This window comes from Crocodylus siamensis, chromosome 1 (assembly GCF_052110815.1).
Source record: "Crocodylus siamensis isolate JL-2025a chromosome 1, ASM5211081v1, whole genome shotgun sequence".
NCBI classification, from domain to species: Eukaryota; Metazoa; Chordata; order Crocodylia; family Crocodylidae; genus Crocodylus; species Crocodylus siamensis.
Window position 1 is genome coordinate 45,478,069 of NC_143395.1, and position 17,162 is coordinate 45,495,230.

General features: G+C 37.7%; 1 protein-coding gene across 1 annotated transcript in view; it reads right to left on the reverse strand.

The window, feature by feature from the left end:
• The window catches only part of BMP5 (bone morphogenetic protein 5), an 83,323-nt gene that overhangs the window by 11,962 nt on the left and 54,199 nt on the right, over positions 1 to 17,162 (reverse strand). The window contains exon 4 of the mRNA XM_090034148.1: positions 10,518 to 10,715. Within this exon, the coding sequence (XP_089890274.1) occupies positions 10,518 to 10,715 (198 nt within the window). The remainder of the gene's footprint in view (positions 1 to 10,517; positions 10,716 to 17,162) is intronic.

Sequence of the window (17,162 nt, forward strand, 5' to 3'; positions counted from 1 at the left end):
TGGACTCTCTCCAAGGTATCTGGATTGTTTTTAAAGCATGGTACCCAAAACTAGACGATGTATTCCACCTGAGGCATCACCAGCACCAAGTATAATGGAAAATTCCTTCCAATGTCTTGTATATGAGAATTCTGTTAATTCAGTCTCAAATGAGATCTGCTTTTTTTTTCTTATCATACTACTACATTGCTGATTCATATTTCATTTGTTATCCACTATAACCCCTGAATCCTTTCAAACCATATTGCTGCTCAGCCAGTTATTTCCCATGTTGTACTTGTGAATTTGATTTCCATTTTCTAAATATAGTACTCTGAATTTGTCACAACTGAATTTTATTTTATTGATATTGGACCGCTTCTTCAATTTATCAAGATTGTTAGGAATGCTAGTCCTCTCTTCCAGAGTACTTGTTATCTCTCCCAGTTTGATATCATCTGCAAATGCTATATGTGTAGTCTCTAATTCATTATCCAAATAATGAATGGAAATATTGAAGGACTTTACTTGAAATGGTAGTGTTGAGGTGATATTGTTGGCATGATGGTCCAAGAAATATGTGACAGTCAAGAATTTTTGTGGAAGATATTTTTTATTGGAACAACGGTGTCGTCAATTAGGGTATAAAATAGGCAAGCTTCTGCGTATCATAACACCCTTCCTCAGGCCTTCTCAATTTGACAGTAAATCATTTATAATGCTTCTCTAATGACAGCTTTTTCAATCCCATTTGTGCCTCTATCTTATAATAATTTCAGATAGGTCATATTTCCCTAGGTTGCTTATAAAAGCTTCATATGAGAAAGTGCTAAAATCTTTACAGCCACCCAGATATATTGCATTTACTACTTCTCCTTTATCTTCTAGACAAGTTTACCCTGCCAAAGAAAAACTAAATTGGTTTGACATGACTGTCCCTGCTGAATCAATGGTGGCTTTCTTATGACCTTATGAACCATATTCTTTCATAATTTACTTCAGTGTATTCCTGGGTATTTAAGGTAATGAACAGAAATAACAATTGTATCAATATTATACAATACCTATGTAGGCAGTTACAGCCTAACTATTAGGGCTGTGTATTTTTGTAGCAACACAAGTATAGCAACACCATTGTAACTTTAACCTTGTTTCTTCAGGGTTAAAATTACAGTAATCTGACTAACATGTATAACTACAGGGGTATGTAGATGTAACAGTTACATCATAACAGCTGATTTGCACTCCCAAGTTGAAGTTTTCCTTCCTTTTTTAAAGACATTAAAAGATATGTTTGCCCTATGGCCAAAGTTAGGGTAACTAGTTTATCATTCCCTAGATCCTCCTTTCCCCCTTCTTAAACACCGATATTATGTTTGCCCTTCTTCAGTCCTCTGAAACGTCCCTTCTCCTCCAGGAGTTTATGACAATAATTGTTAATAGTGCAGAAATTGCTTGGGCTACTTGCCTTTAAGTACCTTAGAGTGAATTTCATCAGACCCTGCCAACCTGAGTACATTCAAATCATCCAAATATTCCTTAACCTGTTCTTTTCCTATTCTGGCCTGTGGCCCATTCTACCTTTTAAATGAAAAATATTACATTTCTTGTCCCAGTTAAACATTTTTTTTCTAAAGACTGAAGAAAAAAGCCCGCTGCATACTTCAGCCTTCTCTCTGTCCGTGATCTGCTCCTCCATCCCATTAAATAATGAACTACATTATTTTTTATCATCATTTTATTTCTAACATATTTATAGGACTTGCTCAATTATTTTGCTGCAGTGGGCTTTAGAATCCACCACTGTGCAATACTGAATCCTTAGTTAATAATGCTTACAAGCCAAGTACTATATTTTAACTTCTTAAAAGTTTTCTTTGCTAATTTTACATGAATATTAATGTGCTTGACTTCTACCAGCATTGATTCTCACTGAGAGTAAATTTTGAACTCATGTGCGCCGGCTCCCAAAGTAAATTCTAAATGAATATTCTATGAAAATATACACAAGATTGGTTATATGAATAACAGTCACAAAGTGAAGAAATGGAAACAATGCCAAAAGTCATTTCAAATTTTGGTCACAGAGTTTAGAGTAAGAAGTTATAGCATAAACAAGGTTTATGGAATATATTCCCAAGAAAAACACAATCACAAAGCAGTGAAATTTGAAGTATAAATTGTTCTTTATCAAGTTTTTCCTCAGCCAATAGCTTTTTACTTTTAGATACAAACAGAACATTTTTATCACCAAAAATATAACAGAATGGGCATGAGGCTTGTGGAAGTATATATATTTGGAACCATAAGGCTCATGCCCATTCTGTTATAGTTTTGGTTATAAAGGGTGTGTGTTTTACAGAAAGGTATGTATCCAGTGCATAACCTTACATAAATAACCTAGGATAACACAGTTTTAATACATTTTTCAAATAATTTCCAGGATATTCAGCCATACTTATACATATTTACGTATACATACATATATATACATATATACACATGCATATATATATATACGTACACATATACATATATATGTGTGTGTATGTGTGTGTGTATACACACACATACACACACACACATATATACATGGCTGAATATATTATTTGAAATTATATTAAACCTGTGTTATCCTACATTATTGTTATGATGTTATGCATTGGATACATATCTTTTGGTAAAACAGCTAAACCACACACCTATTTAGAATGCTAAATAACTAAAGCAAATCCATATTCCTTCTCAAAATTCTGCCATTTATATGAGACAAGTGTTGTGTATAATGTAACATTGCATAAAAGTGTCCAGGGTGACATTTACAATAAGATCTGATGCCAAGGATTGCATTTCGCATAGTGTAGCTTCAAGGTCCATATGCTTATTTTGTCAGGAATCAAAACCATGGGATATTGTGACTAAATAAACTTTCTACTTAAGCCATTCAGGGATTGCAGTTAAGTTCCAAATCCATATGTGACAGAAAAGTCTTTGGAAAAAGGGCAAGAAAATCAAATGTGTTATTCATAAAAAATGCAGGGCAGTCAGGAAGATTTTTTTTTCAAGGAGATAGGCTCAATTATATTTACTTCTGCCTGAATGTGCAATCACAAAGCACTATATGTTCAGTTAATTAGTGTGCCATCCACCAATAAAATCTAGGAAAGGCACAGTTAAGTTTCCTATTCTTATAATGTTGTAAACAAAATGTCCACAGCCATGCTTTGGACTTTCTGGGTATAAGAATTTTTTCAAGATTTAATTACACATCTTGTTTTAAGCTGTTTATTCTTTTTTTGTCTTTTCTGACAAGATTCAGTAGAATTTAATGCTGGCCGCTTTATACCAAAAAAACCCCCTTTTTATCCATTTCAGTGACATCTTTAAAAACCAAAAGTAACCTTTTCTGTGACGAAAATGGGAACAGTGGCTAAGTAGAAACAAACAAGTACTACATATTCCAAGCCATTGTGTATACTTGCAAATGGGTACTAAAAGGATAAATTCAGGACTCTGCAAAATCAAAGCCCTAAAACTGGGAGGTGTCAAAACTGACCTGTCAACATTATGAAAAACATTTGACCAACTACTACAGTAACTAATATATAAATATTTTTTGTTCTTAATCACATTAGAAATGTTTGTGTGCATGTGCTTGCCTTTAAAAAAAATGTAATTCCTAGTTTTAATTTGCTAGAAGGGAGAAAAAAACAGCATGACACATGACAAGGGGGAATGTCCTAATCTGGTGAGGATGAAATTAAGTTTGTTTCACTTGTGGGAATATATACACAAAACAACAAAAAAGAGAAAAGAATGCTTGGATTCGAGTCAGGATAGGAAGTTCCCACACTAATTTCTTCTGCAACAGAAAGAAAGAAGTTCCTAAATCCTGCAAAGAACTGACCATATCACCTTACAGAACAGTACACCCAACCTAACCTATTGGAAATCAAGACTTTACTCTGAATGCATTAGATCCAGAGTTACTCAGGAGGTCATGAGACAGTGGACCAACCTGCAATGACTTACAACCTTTACAATACCATATCTTACAATGGTAATTCACAGAGGTTATAACTAAGAATATAATTTAGCCTGCTGATGTGACATTATTGCCTGCAAAATCCTTTGCTATTTATGACCAGAATAATTTTTGTATGTGATTTATTTATTAAAGGACTTAATTGTAGTTTTTAGCTCCTAGCCATTGCTAGCAGCTTCACCTTTGCATTCTAAGAAAATGTGCTGCCTTCTATACCCCCTGGAAAGTGGTATAGCATATAGCTTCTGAATATGCAAAGGTGGCCGCTGAATAGGAGAGGGGGGGAAGTTATCCTGCCTAGATCAGCTGGGCAGAACCTAGTCCTGAGGTGGTAGCTATTGGCATCTTCATTTGTTGACTTTGATAATTACATTTGTTAAAATAAAAACTTCTTGAAATATTTATACTGTACAAACCACGTCACTGATCCTTAGCAACATCCAAGTACCATAGACTAGTTTACTTACCCAAGAAATGGATGACTATTGCAGCAAGGAGCAAAGCAATGGTATGGCAAGTTGGCTTGCTGTAGTTAAGTAGGTGGCAATGCTCACACCTCTGAACATTTTAGCCAGATTCAGACATGCAGGCACATGCTTTTTGTGGCATTGCAAACCTTTTTGTGGCACTCTAAACCATACACCCAGCAGGTTAAACTGTGCTAGGCACTGCTAATTTGCAGCACCAAGGTGAAATTTGCTAGTGGGATTTCCTAGTAGGGAACAACAACAAAAAACCCTGAATAAAAAAAGAGACTCAAAGCTACCAAAGTGACATGTGCTGGGACAAACACTGAGGAGGGGGAGCAAGCAGCCCAGGGCTGCCTACTACTCAAACTCTGTGCACGACGGAGCCCCCTACTGAGGCACCCTGTGCTCCAGCGGGCTTTTCTAGCTGGTGGGGGTGCAGTGTGCCTCAAGACAGGGGAGCAGGCACCTCTGGGCTCACTGTTCCCCTGTCTCTGTGTGCCTTAGTGTGCAGGCTTCACTGTGGAGCCCGCACACTGAAGCACATGGAGCCCCTGTCTCAAACCTTACTGTGCCCCAGCTAGCCCCCACTTCAGCACATGAAACAGCAGGGCAATGTCCCCCACTGCAAAGCCCACACGCAGGGACATGCACTGCAGCACAAAGTAGAAGCCCAAATTTGTGCCCCTACTATTTGTGCTGCTGCAAACACATGTCCCTGCTTATGTGGATGCAACCTTTGTTGTGGATGGCACCATTTTATTCTCTATCTTACCGCACTACTTAACATGTGACAGCAAATTCCAGAGAACTTGTTTTGCTTGTCAGCAGCTTAAGGTGCCGTTTCCCAGAAACCCCTGCATCTATCCCCTTGAAACATGGTAGGCTTTTTGGCTTCAGCAAGAGCTACCACCCCTGCAGTTTTCTCCCCACTGTAGCTTAACACAGACACGTGACATGAGTTTTGCTTTCAGGACTTTGAGGTGCAGTTTACCAGAAACCCCTGCACCTATCATCTTAAAACTTGGCAGGCTTCATGCCCTCAGTAGTGGCTAACAGCTCTGAACTACTCATCTGGTAAAAAACAACAAATTTATATATAGTTAATTGATTTCCCATTATACCCTACGGCCGAATCTCCGAATCACCAAATCTTTTCCGACTCGATTCAGCCAAATCAGTTCAGAAAAGTGATTTGAATCTCCAAATCAAATTGGCCAAATCCAAATCAGCCAAATCTGAATTGAATAAGCTGACTATTCACCCAGGCCTAGTGTTCATCCCTGTTTGTTAAATTGGTTTTACTATGACTTCACTGCTGTGGGGCACACACACAATATACTTGTGCTCTGAGATTGAGCAGAAGAATTGTTTTTAGATGCCTGGCTGGTGTGTCTTTTCTTGCTGGCATTCTCAGGTTTGTATTCATCACCAGGTTTAAAGGGATTTTATTTTAGTCTCCAGAGGACTGGAATCATTGCAAACAGAAGTTGAATACAGAGACTATCTAATGAAACTAAGGTTATGGATAGGCATTCATATCTAGCACTGCACATTTCTGGGACATTTCTGGAAACTTGGAAGCACTAGAAATCTTAGTAAGGGAGGAATGTAGAGGCATCCCAGCCTGCACCCATGCATTTCCCCCTGTTCCCCACATTCCCAGATGGGGTGACTGGTAAAGGTTGCTCCACTCAGCAGAGACCTCTGCTCCCCCCATATTTCCCAGACCTGTCTGACATTTTTCTACTGTTTTTACCACTGCCTTCTCCCTAACAGGGGTCACCCTGGCCTGAGGAACTTGGGTGGGGGGTATTTCCCTAAGAGTTGGGGAGGAGCAGAAATGTACAGGTATTCACTCCTGAGCAAGAAACTTAGATACAGGCAATATTTTCCTTGTTGAGGAAGGAAGATCTTTATCCCGGATCTAGCCTGTTTCCTTCAGGAGAAATTGCACAAATGCCTCTGTGCTACCCATTTCTACTGTAGTTTCTTATTGGAAAGTGCAATAGGATCCTACTTAACAGAACTATTGAGCTTTTTAATTTTACGTACTATTCAAACCAGGCTTGGGTAGTGATTTATACGGTGTATAAAATAATGCTGCCTACTGTTTAATCAGTACAAAATGTACTACATTCAGTATTTAAAGTAGCTTTCTTAAAGTTACTAAAACAACCACAGAATGTTCACTGCTGCAGCAATTTGAAACAAGCTTGGGATGTTAGTCAAAAAAAAACAAAACACCAGGCAAAGTATACAATGTTATAGCTTCCTTTTCACCATTACAATTCTAGTCAGCCTACCTCTAATTATAAACTTAGTTTCTTCAGAGAGGGGCCTGGGATTGAAATACATAATTACAGGGGAATGGAATTAGCTGCATTTACCTGCATGCCTAGAATATCACTGTCAGAATCAGTGGAGGATTTGTAGGAAATATGCAATTGTGGTTTTTATATGTAATTTATGCAAGGAAAATATTCAGCCTAAAGATCAGAGATTGTTCTTTTGGAGGCAATCCAGTGAATGTGTCTGAGTGTGTTTCCTTAAAAAGAAAAAACAAAAAAAGACTATTATACCACCTAATTCAAAGCCATTTTATAAAAAAGAAAATGCATCTTTCATTGGCAGACATTATGCAAGGAAAAAAAATGTTCTTTAGACCCAGTCTTGGTTGTTTAACAATTAAAAGCACTTTCAGGCATGGCAATCAGTTGCGATTTTTCAACCAAAGGCAATGACTTTGACAAAATCAGATGCGGTGTAAGCAGTCACATTGACATTGACTTTGACACACAGAGTTTACACTTGAATTAGAACATGCATAGAAGATTTTAAATATCAATATAGTTCTCCTTTTTTAAATTCTAAGAGCATTTAGATCCTTAATTAAGAATGATTTCTTAAGAAGAGTCATGTTTGAAGCAATCAAACAGGATTTTCTGGTATAAAGTAACTATGACTTGCTTTTTTTTTTTTTTCCACTAGTAATGATTTTAACTGTCCAGTATGACTTATATTATTATCATTGTTCCCCTGCCTAATTCCTTGTTGTGTTATAAAGTGCTCTTGTAGGTGAGTTGTTCTAGGGATCAGTCAAACAGTAAATGAGGGAATTTTACAATGCCCAAAAGAGACAGGTAAAAGAGCAATTATAAGGAAAGTACCACTGCTTCTAACAACTTGCAGGTGCTTTTCAATATATATACAGCAAGCTTTTTAAAGGCTGTGTTTTGGAGACTACAGCCCCCAACAGCAATGGAAAAATATGTTTGGTATCTCTGATGCTTGGCTCATGGGATAATTTGTGCTACATTTCTCAGTACTGAGTGGGACACAGAAGAATGGCTATGATTTTGGTTTTTTTTAAATCATACATATACATTATATGTAAATCTCAGCCACCATGACTTAAATGTATTAATAATAGTTCTATTTATTGCATTTTTTTCTTTCTGTTCCTTTTTCTGGAATTTTCTGAGTTTTCATATTTATTTTTACCCTAAAAGCAGAGCTTTGCCACAGATTATCAGATAAATTCTCAAAAACCATGTAATTCTCTCTCATAGACAGACTACAGTAGATGATTCAAAAAGACCATCACTTTGTGTATCAATTTAGTAGTAATTCATCCTTACTAAGGATGAAATTACCATATTTTCTTGCATACAATATGAATCTTTTCCCCAAAAAAACAGCTGCAAGAAATTGAAGCACACCTATGAGAGAAATACAGCAAGAGCAAATTCAGCCACTTACTGGGTGAAACCAAAAGTAAAACCTGCAGTGATCCACAGGAACAGAACAACAAGCCGGCAATGAGCTGCTGCTACTCAGTTACTTACCACAAGGAATGATCATTTTTACCCTCATCCTGCCTTTCAAAAATAAGATATGTACTATATTGTTATACATGAAAAAAATTAGTAATCCCTGTGCAGAATGCTAGCACAATGTTTTACACTGTTTAAGACCCATTTAAGCTGCTATTTTGTGGTTTTGAATAGGATTTCATAAGTCTTAAAATACTAGTTCTCCACAAATAGCTGGTATTAACCAAAAGTTGAATTCTGTTTACAACAGGACATTCAGACGGCATTAATTATTTAATTCCTGATGCACTAGAAGTGTAAACAACCGTAGCATTTTCTAACAGTATGTATATTTATATACAAGTGTGCTCTCTCCAGAAATAAGAAAAGCCTGTTCAAAAATGGAATTCAAACAAATTCTTCATACTTCTTGATGTCAAAGAAATAATTCTGAACACAATGAATTGAAGTCACTGAAACCAACAACCACTACAAGCATCTTCATATATATTAACACTCAGCTATACACATTTTTAAAGACATTTCAGATGACTAAGAGTTCAGGTTGCAGAAGGCACACAGTCAAGGATAAAATATGGAAACAGGGCTCCTTGCAGGCTGAATCTGGACCAGGGGCTATTTGCAGGCTGGATTCAGAAAGATCAATGGTGATGAGTACAATGGCAATAGCAACAATAGCCAATGCGTGCCCCCCACTGCCAGCACAAGTCACCAGTGGGGCTCCATGCCCCAGGTTTAAGCAGCAGACACCAAATGGTTAGCCCTTCTCACAACAAAACTCTGTAGACCAGATACAGCTTACACATGGTACATTTGATACCCATAGCTTACTCTTTTGGATTGACTGATGCTGACTCTCCAGACTTCCATGAAGCTTAAAAACATCTTTTGCTAAAATTCCAGCTGGGTAGGTATTCTGGGGTTACTGATTTACTCTACAGGAAAATGTGATAGATGTAAACAAACAAACACATAGCAACAGGATATGCACAAAGTTTCTGAAGACACCATTAGTCCTCCCTTAATGATACAATAATTATACATATGTTAAAAAAACATACTAAATTGTGCGTACATTTCCCTATATCAGTTTTCTCGTCATTCTGGGGGATTCCTAGGCTGGGACCTTACAGACTTGTCCAGGATTTTTCTAGGTCAAACCTCTGTATTTTCAACCCACCCTGCCTTGTGTGAATTAGGTAGATCACTACACTGGGCCTTCTAATCTGAAAGCCTATTCATCACTTCTCATCTCTTGACACCACTTCTCATTTTCTGTCTCTTGTCCCAACCTTTTATGTGATGACTTGTGATACTTTATATATATTCCCTTACTAGCACATTTTGTTTTTTATTGTGTCTTTCTAAACTGGAGCACCCTGTAAAAAGGTAAGTGAAAACTGGTTCTTCTGTGCAGAAGCTCTTTTTTATGCCAGCTGTTTTCATCTCAATAGCTGCTCATTAAGAGTTAATGACAGACTATTACCCCTGATATGACAGAGACAAGAGGCCTTGTCATTGCTAAAGAGACGTTCTCAATACGGCAATTTTCATAGTAACCTCGGCATAACTTCATAATATCACCCAGAATTCATAAGCCAGACAAAGGTTTCCCAATTCCCAACAAGGGTTTTCTTTTCTTTGAAGGGTAAGAAATAGAAAACATATTTCAGTTAGAGCATTTAAATGCTGTCAGTATTTATGAAAGCAATCGAATTCACCGTACTTAGAATAAGAAGTGTTGCAATTATCTGCATACCAGGTGCATTGCTGTTTTGAAAACCGGGTGTTTGAACCACAGTATTAAAAGCATTGAAAAAGTATCTGTGCTAAGTTATCTGATTACCCCTTAACATATTAAAGGTGCATACTGTCCAGTATATACTTATTCCAGAAGAACAAGTACATTAGTCCTAGCCAACAATTGTATTTTGTTTTCTCACTTCAGACAATTTCATTTTTTTGAATGAGATTTCTCCAGTTTTGTATCAAAAGGCATGGCTGAACCAATTAGCAACCAGGAAAATGGAGACTGCTGAATAATCACTGCATTATTCTATAGATCAAATAATCTAAGCATACAGAAAAAAAATATTCACAGCATCTGACCTTTATTATGTGCAAAATTAAATATGTGTTTATTCATGGATTACAGGTGTATCTATTACAGCATTGCTTCATCTTACTTACCCCCAGCACTGGGCATCCTGGAAGAATCTTGATGGCTACCAGATTTGTTGCGATTCTGATTTTTCTTTTTATTGTTGGCTGCTCGGACAGATCGAAAAAGCACTTCACTCGCCTTGAAGAATGCAACCATGAATGGCTGCTTTGATTGAGGCCCATGTCTTCCTATCAGACCAGCTGATTTAACATTGATACTCCGACCTATGAAGTAATGCAAACATTCTATTATACCATAAATTAAATACATGAGGTGAATGAAGGCACTAATGAAGTCAATGGGAGTTTTGCCACTGCCTTTCTAATATTATAACTCCATAACCCTGGAGTTACAATATTAGAAATCCTAACCTAGTTTTGTTCCTGTAACTTAAAAGGCAGATAATTCCAGATTCATTTGCAAAGCTTTCAACAACTTTACAAGCTGTCTTCCACAGCATGAAAACTCTATCTTCATATGCTACAGCCTTATACAAATTACTGATAGAACAGGCTAGTGTTATGTATGTATTTATAGCAAAGAAATTAAATCAATCTCACTAAGCTCTGTACACTATGGAAAATATAACACAATGTAGTCATCTTATTCTGTATCACAAGAATGTTAAATCTGAAACCCTATATCCCCAAAAGCAAATCAAGAGCAATGAGAAGTGTAGGCAATAAATAAATTTATGTTTTAAATAATAAATAATGTAAAACATTACTCAAAGCTCATGTGAAGTTCCTTCTACAGGTATGGGGGCACTCAGTCTTTCAAACAAAATATATAATAGAGTTTGAAATATGTACATTATTGACTCTGGTTCTGTTCCTAAGGGATGTACATATTTCTTTAAAGTATTTGTTCAGTCAGGACTGCATATAACCTCACTATATTATAGCATCTGACCCTCCTAGAAGAAAAGAATGTAAAACAAGTCACTGAAACTGAATCAGTGACATTTTAACAAATAAACCCTTACTCTTAACAGAATTTATTTTGGCAGCATAAACACTTCTGTGTGTACATGTATTATGCAGAGCCCTTCAACCGTCAGAAAATGAGACAGTGTCATGTGAAGCTATGCAGCTGTGCAAGAGTGAAGGGACACAGAGGTCCTCTAAATGGGAAGGTATTGGTGATGAAATGGTGTAGGTTGTAATCTGGGCAGCATAAGGGTGCTTACTTATTGTTCTAATACACACTGGGAAAATGTGTGAACAAGGACAACAAAGGAGCATCTGCCTCCTCAAATGCAGAATGCCACTAAATTTGATCTTAGGAGAAAAGAACTTACAAATAATCATAGGAGTAAACCCTTAAACAAATAAGCATATAGGTTTTCCTTTTAAATGCAAACTTACAGTGGCTGCATGCCAGAGTCTATATTTCTTAGAAAAACTCTATCACTGGCATAAATGAAAGAGGCAGTTTGATTTGTGGTTAAAGCAGTTTCCATTCTACTTCCACTGTAACAAATGTATTAATTCAGCTCAGACTTCCTCCTTCTGGCAGCCCTTTTGCAGTAAAAGAGAAATTAGAAGTTCCAGCCAAATACCATACCTTGAACTGACCCACTTCAATACATAAACACTTTTACAACATGTTTATTCAGGTGTAGCACTTTAAATTGGTTTAAGATGTTTCCAGTGACAGAGAGCCTAGCAGAGGCAAAAAGAAGAGCTGAGAAAGTTAGCAGTTATGGAGCAGAGTAATTGGCAACATATTATGAACAATTTTCATAATTACTTTTTTGACTGCAAGGGAAAAATATATTTGTTGAAGCTTCTGATTTCATTTTTAAATGGCTTGTTAATCTAGTGTTTATCTAATGCTTTTCATATATTTATTTTAATTACTATTAAATAATACAGTAAAATTAATTTCCCAATGTTTAAATCCTCTCTAGAAAGTCAGATACAAAACAGTGTAAAGACTATTCTCTTCTGTATTCACTGTACCATGCCACTTACCAAAGTCTCAAGTTTCCCTTAGCTTTCTAAAGGGGTAAGTGGCTTAAATGTATAGATAATGAAAATTCTGTAAGTCATTGGAATATATATATATTCCATATCTATCTATCTATCTATCTATCCTGAAAGTCATTATATTAGACTAGATAGATAGATAGATAGATAGATAGATAGATAGAGGGAATATAATGACTTTCAGGATTCTCATTTTATCTGTAAAAGATTAATACCTTACTGGCAGATCTTTTAAGAATCTTGCTAGATTTATGTACTGAGGGCTATAAAGATGTGCATAGGTTCTCTGAATTTTAAATCTAGGTTTTCTGAATTTACAAAGGTGGATATTGTGTGAGCTGCAAAATACCCTTCAAACCAATGTGAACTCCCTTTAAAATAACTTTTAATATTATTAAGTTTCCTTTTGGTTTCCTTTAAACTTCAGCAATGAGATGACTATTAAGATTCCACAAGTTAAGGTTTACTTAGTTATTCAAAGTATAGCGATATACCATAAAAAATTAAACCCATAAACCACACTCTCTTCAGATACAGAAGCAGTTTCTGTAGCTTTATACTTTCTGTTTACTTGATCTTTTAACCAGCCAAACTATATTTTTTTAGAAAAAAAATTCTGCTCTCACGTAGGATAAGGGCCCAATTCTGTCTCAACTGAAGTGAGCAGTAAATCTCCCATTGACTTACTCTCTAGCAGTTACAAATTTTATACATAAACTGCTATAAGGAATCAGAAACCAATCTAAATCCATAACAGAACAGAAGTTTGGGGCACATAGCCTGGTTTAAAAATGTCAGAATCTCTTCTAAGACAGGCCTGGACTGATATGGTATCAGACATAATCAGTTTAGGTTAGACCAGTCTATTGAATTTCTGTACCAGATTCCCTCCCGACTCCACTTAGGTCATTGTCCGCCAGCATCTCAGGCTGTTTTGTAGAATAACCCAATGGAAAATGGCTCACGGTCTACTGCTCCAACCCAGCATCTAGCTGGCCCTTCCCCAAGGCTCCCAAAAAGCCAGGACTGCACAGCCACTCTGCCTAGCCACAGCTCCTGGCTCCAGGTTCTTGGCTCCCAGCTACCTACTCCTGGCTTCAGCCAAGATTCAGCTGGGAGCAGGAAGGGGAATGGGGGAGATCACAGAGGCTTCTTCCATGGTCCTGTCCCTGCATTGTTCTCACAGAAGCAGGACCACACAGAATCCCTGCGCAGCCCTAGCTCCCAGCTCCCGGCTCTGCCTGTTTGGGCTGCCAGCTTACTGGCTGCCGTACTAAATTACCTTTCATAGATGCACAGATTCATAGACGAAGGGTCAGAAAGGACCTTGTAGATCATCAAGTCCTACCCCCTGACCTGGGCAGAAGAGAAAACCGGGTTCAAATGACCCCAGTCAGGTAGATGTCAAGCCTCCTCTTAAAGACCCCCAGGGTAGGAGCCATCACCACTTCCCTTGGAAGTTGGTTCCAGATCCTAGCCACCCTGACTGCGAAGTAGGGCCTTCGGATGTGTAATCTAAACCTAATAACTTGTGGCTGTTATTCCTTGTTACCCTGGGGAGTGCTAGGGGGAACAAAGTCTCTCCAAACCCCTGCTGATCCGTCCTAGTGAGTTTATAGATGGCCACCAGGTCCCCCCTCAGCCTTCTTTTGTGAAGGCTGAACAGGTTCAGGTCCCGTAGCCTCTCTTCATAGGGTCTGCCCTGCTGCCCCCTGATCATGCAGGTGGCCCTCCTCTGGACCCTCTCAAAGCTGTCCATATCCCTCCTGAAGTGCAGTGCCCAGCACTGAACACAGTACTCCAACTGCAGCCTGACCAATCTCACACAGAGGGGGACGATCACCTCCTTGGCCCTGCTTGAGATGCATCTGTGGATGCATGACAAGGTACGGTTAGCCCTACTGACCATGACCTCACATTGTCGGCCCACGTTCATCTTGGAGTCAACCATGACTCCAAGATCTCTTTCTGTCACTGTGTTGCCACATTGTTAGGTCCCTTCCAGCCCCACTTTCTAGGATTTTCTAGGGTCCACAGAAAGCATCCATTAGCCTTTAGGAGCCTATTATGAATACTGGTTTACAAAAATGCTAAAGCTTTATTATAATTTTCAGAAAATGATAATATCTAAATGTTCATAGAATGTATATAGAAAATGCCAGATTTTCATTTTTACATGTTCTTTTTTTTACTACAGAAAAATAATACAGCAATTATTTTGTTGCAAAGAGCTCAGAAATTGTATGGCAGGCCAGCATATTTTTAACACTAGGAATTAGTATTGGAAATCTCTGAGTTTATCCTGTGAATCATTTGTACATCTAAAAGTTTTAACATTGCCTTGAAATGATTTCAAAGCACTACAGGGTGCTGCTGTACCTTGGTTGACTGTAGGCTCTAAGTTATGTGTCATTCTGTCTTGATTTTAGGTATAAAAAGGACTGGAAAAATCTGAGTTGGCATTTACAGAGATTCCGCAAGACTGTACAAGAAGAAGGATCCCCTTTAGACCAAGGACCAGTAGTGTGTCCCTGAACCTATGAACTCTTCAAAGCCTGTGGATTCTCTATGGGTCTTAATTGCCTTCAGCTCACAGCCTCTGCAAAATCCTTTTTATCACAAAGTCTTAAAGGGCTGGTGACTATTGTGCCACTCCTCGCAGCCAAAGTGTATGTTTTTCATCTATTTTTAACACAACTTCCTTTTGACTTCAGTGAGAGGACTGCAATTTCAGATTCTTTTAATACACAATGTTCTATGTTGTGGTATAAAAACTACTGCATCACTCATCCTGACTTGGTTATTTTCATTAGCTTTTTCAGGTTCATAAGCCAGCACAGTTTGCAGAACAGCCGAGTATATTTGTCCAGAAACTATTAAGCTGGGTTCTATTGGTCTTCAGAGGTGTGCATCAGAGCAGAATGTGGTCATATATAGTTCCATTTCTATCATGCCTTTTAATCCTGAAGGATTTTAAAGCACATTTCTTCTGTATTAGAAGTACACACAAAATCAATAAAATGCCATAATCAGTGAAGTTAGAAGACAGTGGGCAGACAGACATGCTGGGCATATCTACAGAAGATACTACTGCATGATGGATACTACGCATTTATTTAGTACTTGAATAGTTAAGTACTAAATAAATGCATATGTATAGTAACCAGAGTTACTGCATAGTAGTGCCAGCAAATGTCTTTTTAGTGACACTACTGCACAGTAGCCTAATAAGACAGTGAAGTACCATATTAGCACTGTTGGTGCTGTGATGCGCTACTGAGCACTATTATTCAGCCACTTCACAGTTCATGTCTCATGTAGACATGTCCAGCAAGCCCAGCAAGCAGACAATCCAGCTCACAGAACTAGGGCACTGGGAAAAATCCTACTCCTAAATTTAAAAAAAAAATAAGGATTTACACTTCATGTTAAAGATCCAGAGAATCCCTAAAGTCTACTCACTCCTAACATATCAATCAGTTATGATAATTCATTATCTATTTCCTACTTTGAAAGGTAAATTTGGAGGCAAAGGTTTACTTAAAACATTATGTTCACAATCTGTTGAACTCCTTACTCTTTATTCATACAATTTGGAGTATTTGGCAGGGTTTATTTGTTTGGCTTGGCATTTAAACTTATTTTTAGCTTTTATTCCATTTGATAGGAAAGAGCTCTTAGCAGTCTGCATAAAGGGTAGTGTTTAAGTGTAGGCTTGACTGATTGAATTGAATGATTACTAGCTTTCATTTTTCATCTAGTCCCACTATAATTAGGAATAACTCCTTTTAAAAATGCTTAGGAAACACAGAAATGCAGGAGAGGTGCTGTATCTGCACTACTACAAATATAACTCCTCTCTTTATCCACAGAACTGGTATAATGCATAAGAACATAAAAAGGGACCACCTGAATCTAAACTTCTGAAAGTCACACAGCTACATCATACAATGCCTTTCACAAACTTATCAACCTCCATCTTAAAAGCAGTTAGTCATAGTTCGTTTTTATTTATTTATTTTGCCCCCAGGTACTCCAGCTGGAAATGTGGCAGCACTTCAAGCTTCTCCACCACAATGTTCCTCACAACCCTGACCTGGAGAAATGGCCTAATTTTTCATGCTTTTCAAGCTTTTCTGCTAAGCTTGCCAGTGTAGATGCCAACTCAGGTAGAAAATTTTGTGATTTTTCTCTCTCAGTGTTATACCTAAGACTTTTTAGTCACGTAAGACATCAAACAGGCAGTTTAGCAAGAATTTTCAACCTCTATCCATGTTGGCTAGATTTATACTGGCAACCTATGACAATGAATGATTCTGAAGTCCATTATTTTGTCCTGAGTCACCCAACTGCAGCAAACCATCTGTCTTGTTTTAAGAAACAAGCATTTATTTACTTTTAAAAGTACTCAACAAGCCACAAAACACATTATACAGCTTAACAAGAGCATTGGGGTCAGGGTTGCAAAATATATTTTGTTACATATTCAGCTTAAATTGGGAAGAAAAACACCAGTGAAGGTATAAAGTACCATCTTTTCTTGCATACAGCATAGGGTTACCATGCGTCTGGGTTTTCCTGGACATGTCCTCTTTTTTGGCCCCCTGTCCTCGTGTCCAGGTGGGTTTTTTAAATGGGAGCAAATGTGTGGATTTTTGCTCTTCCTCTGCTTTCCTGGGC